Source organism: Euleptes europaea, chromosome 10, assembly GCF_029931775.1.
Source record: "Euleptes europaea isolate rEulEur1 chromosome 10, rEulEur1.hap1, whole genome shotgun sequence".
Lineage (NCBI taxonomy): Eukaryota > Metazoa > Chordata > Lepidosauria > Squamata > Sphaerodactylidae > Euleptes > Euleptes europaea.
Window position 1 is genome coordinate 44,809,901 of NC_079321.1, and position 12,479 is coordinate 44,822,379.

Sequence of the window (12,479 nt, forward strand, 5' to 3'; positions counted from 1 at the left end):
AATAATGTCAAGAGGGCCCTGGATATCTTCAGGAGTTCATAATGTGGATGAGATACACATCCTACTACTCAAAAGTACTGCAGAAGCAGAGAAGGAAAAATGACTCCTCTTTTCATGTTTCTGTATAATATTAGAAACCATCCCTTAGTATCAGAAGCAATAAGGAAAATTGAACTTTTCCAGTGTTTATGTAATGTTCTGTAAATGGTACAAAATGGTCTTGTTTGTTTATGAAACGCATGGTAGGATCATGAGGCTTCATCTATTAAGTGATAGGAGCTTTTCCCAATGGACAAAAATGGATTGAAAGAAGAAAAAATCAAGACTTCTGCTGCCATCACTCTGTTTTCATTTTGATGTGATAATTATGTTTCTGAAACATTCATTTGCCCTGTCATGCAAAACAGTCTTTTTATGTTGGTATAGGGTTTAGGCAGAAGTATTATTCCAGGGACAATGAAGAACGGTAAACTGAAATGGTAAAAGCTGGCATCTGATCAAGTTTGTTTATTTTTAATGCCACATATATGATTTCATTCTTTCAAAGTGTTCCCCCCCCCCCCCGCCGGTTTGCTGCATATTTTCCCATAGGTACTTTATTTCAGTAAGCTTTTGTTTTTAAAAATATAGTGTCATTATTTCTTTTTCTAAACGATGCTTGCATGCCATTGAACACTTTAATACAGAACTGTAATAATTCTTATTGCTGTATTCATGTTTGTTTATTGTCTTGGATACAGGTGAATCTGGTGTTGAAGAGTGGGCCCAGTGGAGTACATGTTCAGTTACTTGTGGTCAAGGGTCGCAGGTGCGAACCAGAACTTGTGTATCACCTTACGGGACACACTGCAGCGGCCCTTTAAGAGAATCAAGGGTTTGCAATAACACTGCCCTCTGTCCAGGTAGTGTTAGCAGCCAATACATGAAATTGTGGATGTTATTGAATTGTTTAATTCTAAGCATTTGAAATACCAGTATTTAAAGATGGGGCTAGCACAAAGGCACTTTGATTAGAATAAGTGAGTATAATGATCATTCATCTGTTAAATCTTTTTTTCTGTATTATTGATTTTAGAACTGTAGTGGTTCATAAGAGGCTTTATTCTATTTTGAGCTCCAGAAATTTAAAGAAAATGTCTCCTGTATCACACATATCACTGTTATTTTGATAGCCCCTTGCTTCTTTTAATCTCTGACTGGTTTTCATGACCAACCAATTAATCTGGTGATGAGGAGGTCTGAACATACAAAGACCCTGGGGAACCTCTGTTTCTTGTTGAGATAAGTGACCTGTAAACTGTCATTATTTTGGAAAGGTGAAGATGGATGGAATTCACTATCCACTATATTTAGTGACACGGTACTTGTATAACCATAGCATTCTTTCCCTGAATAAGAGTATGTTTTGTTGTGGATAATAACTCTGAATATACCAGTCATGAAGTGAGCTAAATTTAATCTAAGGCCAATTCACATCCCCTCTCAATGCTGAGTGACAATTGGGAGAATGCCTATATTAGCTCCAATTCAAGGTAAGCTGGTTGTGTGAAGCCCTTCACCAGATGATGATGTGTTAGAGCAGTGTGTCAGCAGAGGATTTGGGAAGCGATGGGCCACTTCCCTGTTTTCTGCAGGTGGGATTCATAATTTGCAGTTCTTTTTTTTTTTTTTTTGATGTTATGAAGCAGCCTTATACCAAGTCAGACCATTGCTCCATCCAGCTCATCATTTTCTGCTCTGAGTCTACTACGGTGGAGGAAGATATTTCCCAATACCTGCTGTTTGAAATCTTTTATCTGGAAATCTTCTGCCAGCCGATCGAGCTCTGGGCTATGGCCTCTTGTTCCTTAGTGCTATGTATCCCCCCCCCTTGAAACATATGGTCAGATAGATGGTTACTACACTTCCATCTTAAAGTAGCAGTAGATAGTTGTTAATGATAGGGGTTATTAGCGAGTACAGCTACACCAGCTACTGGGCTCATAGTATACCTTCTCTTAGGAAGGAAGGAATCTCAAGAAATACAGATGTTCACCTCTCTCCCTCCTCCTTCAGCTTCCACAGAATTACTAGACTGGAAAAAAAACCCTCAAACAGTTATGGCTAGTGCAGATGTAATGCTCTCTTCCATCTAAGAAATAGGCAGCCATCCCTGTGAAGATGTGCTAATGCTCTCACCCCTTTCCCTCACAAGGGCAAATGCATACTCCTCCCTCATTAACTAGGGTTAAGAGAAGTGTCAGCACAGTCCTTAACCATACATAGGTTGCATCCACATGGATGTTCTGCTGTCAAACTGCAGTAATATTTTTCAGTACATCGACGTACTTCAAGGTACTTGAAGGACCACTTCGTCGTCATTTTCCAGCCCACCAGTTTTTTGCCTGACAAGCCCTGCTCTCTGTTCCCCTGCCTTCAGTCAAGGGTTGTTTTTTTTTTTAAAGAAAATACTGGATTTTAATTTTTAATGTTATGTTTTGAAGTGCTGTTTTAAGTCACCTCAGGTAGGTTTCCCAGGAGAAGTGGCATAAAAATTCTATAAATAAATAATCCACATGACAGTGTCCTCCAGTTGTCCAGTTGTCCAGGATTTCCCCTTGATTTGCTATGATATTTCTTGAAAGATTGCAGTCTGTGCTGGTTTTCATGCTGTGTAGATGGGAAGCTGCACATATTCCAACCTGTCATCTACAGTGCTACAGCTTCACCGCTGTCATCCATTCATGGTTGCGATTCCCTCCCCCCTGCCGCCAGACGGTTTTTTTGCCAACTCGTTAGCTACTATATTGCTATAGTATTATAATACTGTGCAGTATAACAACTCCTTTTTTTAAAAGCCTGAAAGAAGCACTCCAGTGATGCAGGGGAAGGGGCCACAAAGGGATGACCTATGCAAGTGTGGAGGAAACTGCTCTGTGGATTCTCTGATGCCACTGCAAATTACAGAGGCAATGAACCCACATCAGAGAAGTACTGCCGTGTGGATGCAGCCATAGCTAATAGTATTCAAGGGATCAATTTAACCAGGATCTGAGACTGCTGCTTAATGCTAAGATCAGATCCTGGTTAAACATGAATCTTTGTTGGAGGAGAGAGTCTGTATTCCTGCTGCTCATGATCTCTTAAACATTGTCCTCCAAAGGCAGAAGAGACTGCAGCTGAGCATAAATTTCTGTACTGAAGTGAAAGGCACTATTTAAACTAGAATATTTTATCTAAGTAAGCAATTAGCTTTCTTAAGAATTACTATCCATAGCTGATAGCATTATGTAGAGATGTTTTTTCTATGCCTGCACACGTATCGTTTAGCAATGAATCAGAAATCTGCTGTAGAAAAATGACTTAAAAACTGCAGTGTTTCATTTTAGTGCTGAAATTTGTGATGGAAAATTTAACTGTATACAACCATTGTCCACAAGCGGCTTCAAAAGAAAAGGGTGGTTTGGGAATTTCAGTAGCTGGAAAGTCAAGATTTTATTCCTGGTATATATATTTTTTTATTTCTCCATAGCCTTCTGGTCCCTATTTTTTTGTGTTTTGCTCCTGCTATACACTTTTATTCCTGTCCTGATACTACAGTCATTTCTAAAACATTCAAGATTATGCAGTCAGAATAAATGGCATCACATTTATATCACTTTCGTATTTCACATGACATTCTTTTAACACCTGACATTTTTATTTTCTTCCATAGAATTTCGATTCCCTATTGCCTTAGAATTCTTACTCCCTGCTATAAATGAGGGTCAACCCAGGCAAGATGCTGTTAGTTCCATGACTGGAGCTCCCAATGTTTTGTTTTGTTTTTAAACTTCAGTTAACAGAAATGTGGTGGCCCAATTCAAATTGGCATTCCTGCAGCCCATTCCTGAGCCTTTGGTGGCCGGGAATGGCATGGCTGCCGCACTTCCGTAGTGCCTCCAAAGCTGTTCCCCGGCCACCGAAAGGCTTTAAAAAGCCTTTTAAAAGGGTGGTTTTTTTAAATGGAGCATTTTGCTCCATTGAAAACAGTGAGGCTGCACCAGCAAAAAGCTGGTGCAGCAATGCTGTTCTTTTAGTCAGTGTACCTGGGGCAAAAGGGGTTAGGAAGCTGCCTACTGGAACACACACACAGCCCCGGGTCTCCGGCATGGGGCTTTGTACCAGTGGGATGCCAGCAAAAGGCCCAGCTGGCGTTCCTGGGCAGTGCTGCTATGTCAGCGCCGGGAGGATGTCGTTTGGGTTCCCCCACTGGCATCCATGCCACCCTGGATGCCATAAGTGGCATGGGTGCTGGAGCAGGGGGCACGAATGCTGGCGCCACACCTTCCTGCCCTCCTAAGAGCTTTCATCCTTTCAGGTCAGGAATGGGCTGTGAGTGAAAGAAAGGGAGGTTAAGCCTTCCTCCATGCTGTTTTCCTGTTCCCCCATGCCATTTGTTGCAGTAATCCCATGTGTTCCCATATCAGTACCCATATCAGTATCATGTGTTTGCCCCAAAGAAGTTTTAGACCAGGTAAATAGTTTGGGAGAAAGACCTAATTCCCCATTCCCTTGTGCCATAGTCCCAATCTGAAATGGACGTCTATGTGGTTGTAGCAGGATTGACTCTTTCCTGCTTTCCTCCCCCCACCCAATTAAGCCCACGAGAGGGAGGTTTGATTGAAGAACACAAGGCATCTATCTATCTAGTAGTTGTTATTTATTTATTGTTTAAAAAATAAGCTTTTCTGCTCCAGACATGGAACTCTCAGTATCTAATCTGGTCTGGCCATGAGCACTTCACATGCAAGTACAGAACAGAGTTCAATCAATTACCATTATGTTGGGAAGATGTGGTCTAGTATGAGAGTTGATGCACCACTTTTTGAGTGGGACGCTAAAGACAGATATTAATATATCTTACACAAATTTCATGGGTTTCTTTATCAAATGCAATTCAGGGCATCATCATGATTCAGCAGATGCCAAACAAAAAGTATGATCATGCCATACAGTAAACACTATTTATTTACTTACTTACTTACTTACTTAATGTATATCCCACCTTTGGGGATACAAAGCGGCTTACTCCTGACCTCCATTTGATCATCACAACAACCTTGTGAGGTAGGTTAGGATGACAGTGTGTGCGACTGGCCCAGGGTCACCCAGCAAGCTTCCATGGCAGAGTGGAGATTTGTGCCTGAGACTCCCAGATCCTAGTCTGATACTCCAACCACAACACCACACCACAAAACATGCTTTGGTCAGGTGCTTCTTGAAAGAAGGATTTTCTGTTACCCTTCTTTAAAATTTTCAGAATGAATGAGTCTTTTGCAAAGCTCTTTTATGTTAATTTACATTAGTGTTTAAGGTAACAACTATGATGAATTAGTATTTTTCGAATCCGGATATCAGGGAGCCAAAAAGAAGAAGAAGAAGAAGCTATTCCTGGTTTCACGGGGGGGGGGGGGGTTGTTTTGTTTTTTAAGGATTCTGATATTTCTTGAATCCATTATTACCTACGGGGGATCTTTATAAGGGGCCTGAAGGGCTTTCTTTTTAAAAAAAGCTACTGGCACCAACATTGCAGCAGAAGTGTTGGTGATTGCCCTTTAAGTAACTCACAGATTTCAACTGAATTGGGCCTCTGGGCGTCTGAATGAGGTTCCCCCAACCATCCTCCACTGATTTCTATAGGGAAAAAATGTAAAACCTGCAAATCCATACCAATGTATACCCCAAGAATCGCCCAAGCCAAACTGAATAGGAACTCTGTTGCAAGCCTAGCAAATTTAAAATCAGAGAACCCAGCGAATGTACAAGCCAAGAATCAACAGTAATGTCATGCCGGAGAATCCATACCAATGTACAACCTGAGAATCACCCAAGCCAAACTGAATAAGAATTCTGTGGTAGACCTAGCAAGTGTAAAAATCAGAGAATTCCACCAATGCACAACCTGATAATATACAGAAATGTCAAACCTGAGAATCCACTGCAAAAGCAAAGCTGACATGAACTTTGCAAAGTCAACAAAAACAATTTAAAAGAGCATAATTGGAGACAAATCAACCTGGCATGACAACATGAAGTCCAGGAAGATGCAGAAACTCCAGGAATAAAGAAGAAAAATAGTCCTGGGAGCCTTCAAACACTGGCTCCCAATACTCCCAATTAATCCCAAATATTTTTGGAATTTTTTGGGACCCATTTACCAGTATCCCAGACAATCTTGGATACCATCCAGAGACTTCTGAACTATCAGCTCAGGACTATATGTGTGTCATAAAAAGGGGGATGAATCAATACATAATGGGATAATCCTGTCCTCCCCATACCTGCCTCTGGATTTACCTAAATCCTACATTTTGAATATAACATGTAACCAACATATACCAATGTTGCGTCAACATGTTTAGACCCGATAATACATGACATTTACACTTAGATGCTATCAGGTAATCATTCATTATCAGCTTTACTTGCAGTGATCACATTAGACATGCATAGACAACATGGGGCTTGGTAAATAAATATGGCCCTGTTGTTCCACTGGGTGTTGTCTATATGAATAGTTTATTAGAACTAACTCTTGATCCTTTTGTCAGTGTTCCTTTGAGATGTTACGTCCAATGATCTCTCAAAGTAAAGTAAAACAAAAGTTCAGTGATGCCACAAAGACTAACAACATTTATTTCAACATGAGCTTTTGTGAGCCAGAGCTCATTTCTTCAGGTACATCAAAATAGACAGTCATACCTCTTCCTAGGACATAATTCATTTATTAATCATATTTATAAAATACCTGTTTACTCATATTCTATTTTTTTATAAAAGACTTAACTATCCTTATGTCAAAGTCTGACAGTATTTTGTATATAATGTCCCACTAATGTGCCTAATGTTGTTAGATTATGCTTCTTTTAATAGATGATATTAATAATTATGGGTCAATTGACACAAAAGAAGATAAGTCTTCCAGAGGTCAATTGTTTCATCATAATTAGTGCAGATATCTGACACAATCCAAAGGATGTTAGGTATTTTTATTTCTCTTTTAGTTCTTACTGAAATTGTAATCCTGTATCTGAGAAGAATTAAAAACTGGTGAGGCTCACATGACTGAATATTGCAACATTAAAAAAACTCTGCAAACAGAAAACTAATATGTGATGGAGACTGTGAGCTTCTCCCTGGCAACTAATTTTATGTACAGAGAGAATTTTTGTTTTGTATTAAAGAGGTTTCAGTAATGTGAATCCCCATGTGCAGTCTGAAGTAGTAGAGCCATAGAGCCCAGGGATACATTTACTATCTTGGTGAAAATAGGTCTTCTTGTTCCAATAAATTGGTGTTTCACTCTCCCTCTTACTGTTTATTTCAGTGGGACATAGGCAAATATAATGTTCTTTTGATTGTGTCCATAAATGTTGCAACAGCATGTGAATTGAAACAGAAATATTCATATAACATATAATGTTGTTCGTATCTGATTTATCAGTTTAGGTTTTTAAAAAAGTATATGTGGCTGAACATTTTTAGGAAGTATAAGTAAACTAAAACTAAATCAGATCACACCAAAGAGTCGTGCAATAGTCTTACTGTGAGTTGCATAAAAAATTAAAAAGAGCCTTAACAGTGTTGTATAAAAATTTAATTGTCATAGGCTTTCCTTTAATCCATGTTCCCCCATAATTGTCTTAGTCAAAAATTGGGCTCAGATCAGTAGTTCTGTATTTGTTTTGTCATGTATATGGCAAAGAGCTGTGAGAGTCAATGGTCACTCCTTATCTCAAGACCAGTGATACAGACATGGATCCCACCTAACGTTTCCACAAACTGAAGGATTTACACCATGAAAACTCAATTCACCCCTCTCCCTCCAGCCCAAAATGCCTGATGAAAAGCTGCTCCTAGGGGACTGGGGAAGCCTAGGAATTTTCAGAGGGCTGTGTGGAGATTCACATTGGGGGGGGGGGAGGGTTTGCTGGAAATACACAGAGAAATGTTAAGCAGAGTCCAATCCAAAGTTCCAATATGTGGCATGAAATAAACTCCACAATGGCCTGATTTATGGCTACACCAAATAAGTCTTTGTTACAAAAATAAAATTATATACACATATACATATATGTGTGTGTGTCCTCTCATTTCGGTGAAAGAAGCTGAATATTTCCCTACATTTCCTTTGTGCCTGTAGATCTGCAGTTTTATTTGGATGAAAGGAGCGGCCTACACACACAGGAGAGCTGTGTGTGTTTTGGAGCATTGTTTTGGATTGCATTGAGGGGCTGTGATTCTGTCCATACTTACAATTGTTGCAAGTTCAATTGACTGTTTTTATGCACGGTGTGTAAGATTGCAGAGTGCAGTAACAACCTGGAGTTCCATTCGTGATCAGTGTTTGAGACAGTATTAGGGCCAAACTATATGTGACATTGGAGCTCAATGATCAAGATCTCTCTCTGTCTCTCTCCTTTTATTTTACAAAGCAACTGAAGTAAGTAGCTCAAGCAAAACCCATATAACTTCTTTAAGTAAAACCAACAAAGATAACACAACATATGGTGCACAATGAGTGCGCAGCAGTTTTGCTGTGAACCAACATGGCCACCTAGTTTTGTTTGTCGGTTTGTATAGTTCTATAGGAATTCAGGTTTAACCGTATGCCATTTTTCCCAATCTAAATTGCCTTTCCAAAAGTTGCTATGGAGGAAAAAGTACAGGCACCATCGAATATCTGTGTATTTTCCCCTACGGGGCACAAGGCAGTTTAAGAAAGTGGCAGCAGGGCAAATCAGATCACAACAATGCCACAGAGGAAAGGTCTTCACATGTAGCCTTGAACTGATTCTCCCCTTCTGCAGCTGCATTTCTTAAAACACACACACCAAAGAAGGTCTTGATTACAGATCAATCTTGCCATATCTAGTTTGGCCCTTACAGTGCAATCCCAAGGGGAATTACTCTAGTCTAAACCCCTTGAAATGAATGGGCTTAGACTGGAGTAACTCTCCTTAGGATAGCACTATTAGTTTCCTAAACACTCTAAAGTTTCATTCATTGGTATTTTTGAATGGTACAAATGCTGTTTTTTTCACTTCATCTCTGATGCTGGCTACACAATTCCTTTTACAATTTTACTATGTTTGCTTTCAACCCTCTTGGGTAGTCATGTTGTTTTCCATGTTAAAGCCTCTTTGCTTTATTACAGTACATGGAGTTTGGGAGGAGTGGTCACCTTGGAGTTTGTGCTCATTCACTTGTGGTCGAGGCCAAAGAACTAGAACAAGGTCATGTATACCTCCTCAGTATGGGGGAAGATCATGTGATGGACCTGAAACACAACATAAGCCTTGCAATATTGCTCTTTGCCCTGGTGAGCATATATATAGAACATTTGTTACTTACTTGGGTGGGGCGGGGTCAGCATAGTTCCTTTATGGTTTCCTTTGTTTGTTTTGTGTGTGTGTGTGTGCTCATTCAGCTTAAAATCTACATGAAGGGAGTACGATTGTGATGTCTGGAGAAAATTAATAGGTGTGGTGCTATGCTGTGCAAGGTATCTTACTGCTACCCTTAAAGTTTAAAAATGTGATCTGCAAAACTGCACATGTAGTTCTATCTGCTAATTTTTTCAAAGCCCCCTCCTGTGTCACACAAAAAGGCATTTTTCAAATGTGAATGATATCCAAAAGCAGCTTGTGACATGATTTGGATATGGAGAGAGTGCTGTTGTTCAAAGACAAATCCTGTCCGCTAACGATAAAACATAAAATATATATACTGAGCATAAATGCCATTGATTGCCAAACACCAAATGAAATATCATGAATATAGGTTGAACAGCAGTGGATATTTTCACTGTGTCCGAAGAGAGTGGAGGGATAGAAGAATGGAGGAGACATAGAGGAGTATGTCCTGAATAAACACGTTATTTGAATCCAATGAGTTACAAGTGCATGGGTGATAATGATTGTGGATCTTTCTTGTCTACCCCTTTCTTTGAGACCAACCTGATGCTTGAAGTGGCAGGTGCTCCATAAACAAAATACAACTGGGCATGAGGGAAGTGCTGTGAAGGGGCAGGGTGGTGGTGGTTGAGAAACATTGCCCACACTTCCCTTTCATTCTGAAAGATTACACTGATGCAAGAAACTCTTGTCAGTGGAAGAAAGAAAGGTAAACAACACTGTCCAATTCTCCCTCTCCACAGCAGCTCCCATCCGTAGAACTCTGATCATCTGCTTTTTTGGAGGTCTCAGACTGCTAGGAGAAGGGGAGGTGGAAAAGATCAATAGCTTCAAGCATTTGCTTACAGTTTATACGATCCAACCCAAGATTCCATTAGCATGTATAAAACATAGGAGACATTATGGTATAAAATGGTTTGTTAAAATCTTTCTGAAGACTGGGGTTTTACTGTTATTCAGAAATCTATTTATTGTACAGACAGTGCCCATGGAGGTGTTCTGAAACCTCTGATTAATAATGTGGCCTGCTTGATTTATATAGAGTACATTAGGACCCGAGGCAGGGCTACTAAGATAGAAGCAGTTCTGTTCATGACGTTGGACTACTGTTGAGCCAGCATGATGGCCAAAGGAATAGGAAGGACTCTACTGGCTACTCCAGAGTATAGCTGAACAAAAAGCATAATTGCATTCAAATATGCATGCCAGCCTGTGTGTCATCTACTGTGGGAATACTAATTAGAATCTCCCTTGTTCAAGATTTGTCACTCCAGTGACTTTTCTCACAAATCAAATTAATATTTTAAAGTGCTTTACTTGTAATAATGTGTTTTAAGATAGTCTTCAGTAGGGGAACAATCACTAGTAGCAGATTTAGAACAATAAAAAATTAATAAAGTATCTGAGCCATTTAGCTAGCTTAGTAGAAAGATGCGAAGGTCATGTGTACACAATAGACTCCATTGGTTGATAAGTAACTGCAGTGCAGTATATTATCTGAGAAATATTGGATGACTCAGTAATCACTCATTTCAACCAATTTCACAATGCATAATCATGTTTCATAAACACAAATCAGAGACTATAATTATTGTTTGGCCTCCCCTGCTCTTAACATTGTACTGCAGTGGATCTGAAATAGGAAGAATTGAAACACCACTTAATATTTTTGCCTTTATGGAAGGCTACAGCATAAGCAGGTTCTGTCAGTGTCCATATTTGGAAAGTGAGACTTCTTCAGTTTTCAACAGAATCAAAATATCGTTGTCTTTTCTGGTCTTCAGTTGATATATGTTGTTGCAAGACATTCTGATGAACTTTGTGTACCTGCATCCAGATAGTCAGGTGTTGTTATATGATGTTGATTTTCAGTTGTTTAAAGACATAGATAGATACAATTCCATGGATGATAATCAAAGTTAAATATATAAAAAATATATGTGTGTACATGTGTTGCTCATCTGAATCTATGATTGTCCAACCATGTTGTGTGTCTCCTAAGCCATTAAATAAATGAAGAAGGTATTATATTAGATGCACAAAAGGTAATTGCTGTTGATCCATGTGTAAACATACAGTGTTAATTCTCAGCCATAATTTTAATGGTTCCTTTTTTGTATCTGTTTCTTTCTGTTATCCTGCTGTCTCTATTAGAAACATTTAACCATTTCTTTTTTCCCTAACATATGATCTGATTTTTTCTTACAGTTCTATGGTTTAGTCCTAAACATATAGGCTTGGAGCCAACTAGACAGTTCCACAGGCACAAGAATTTCTGTTTACAGAGGACAATTTCCCCCCTCCTCCTCCCAAGGCAGGCCAAAATGCCCCCCAATCCTGTTGTTTAAGGAGAGCAGGTGCCCAGGAACAAGATTTTGAAGGCATTTTAGGCTGCCACAGGAGAGTGGAGGTGGGAGATTCATATTCTGTATACAGAAATCCTCATACCCATGGAAGCAGTAGTCTGGATCCAACCCATTACTTGGAAGTAAATTCAATCATTTTTAGGGCAGTGTACTGTGGTAAGAATGTGATCCTAATTCCACATTAATAAACATTGAATGCATAGTAACATTAATTATTTTACTTATCCAGCTTAATTATCTTATTTACGCAGTTTGTAGATCCTGGTCTTCTTTATGTTGTAGAAAGCACTTCTGCTTATGGAAGGGTGTTTTGTTTTTTGTTTTTGTTTTTTGGTGATTTCCCCCAATTGTCCTGCAGATTCCTCCTTCATCTCCATGCTGTTCCCAAGGGACTTGCAACTGTTAGGAATAGAAATTCAGGAGCATGGCAGGCTGTAGCAGGAGGTGGGAGGTCAGGAAGTTCCCTTCTGTGGCTTATTCCCTTTAAGAAAACCCTAGCATGATGGAGAGGCTCTGACTGAACCCTTAGGTCCCCGTACTTCATGGCAGTTGCCCTGCCTGCCAGTACAATGCATCCTCATTAGGAATGCTTTCAGGTGCTAGTGGCAATGATAGAACTTTTAAGCAAGTTGCTATAAATCAGTAACTGTCAACCTGTTTTTAGCAACTCTGTCAC

At 39.5% G+C, this 12,479-nt stretch overlaps 1 protein-coding gene across 6 annotated transcripts in view; it reads left to right on the forward strand.

Moving 5' to 3' along the window:
- Window positions 1–12,479, forward strand: part of ADGRB3 (adhesion G protein-coupled receptor B3) — a 576,088-nt gene that overhangs the window by 198,721 nt on the left and 364,888 nt on the right. For 4 of the 6 annotated variants that reach the window (XM_056856072.1, XM_056856071.1, XM_056856073.1 and 1 more), the window contains 2 exons: window positions 741–902; window positions 9,179–9,343. In XM_056856072.1, coding sequence (XP_056712050.1) covers window positions 741–902; window positions 9,179–9,343 — 327 coding nt within the window. The remainder of the gene's footprint in view (window positions 1–740; window positions 903–9,178; window positions 9,344–12,479) is intronic. The other 2 variants (XM_056856076.1, XM_056856075.1) reach the window with 2 other exon arrangements.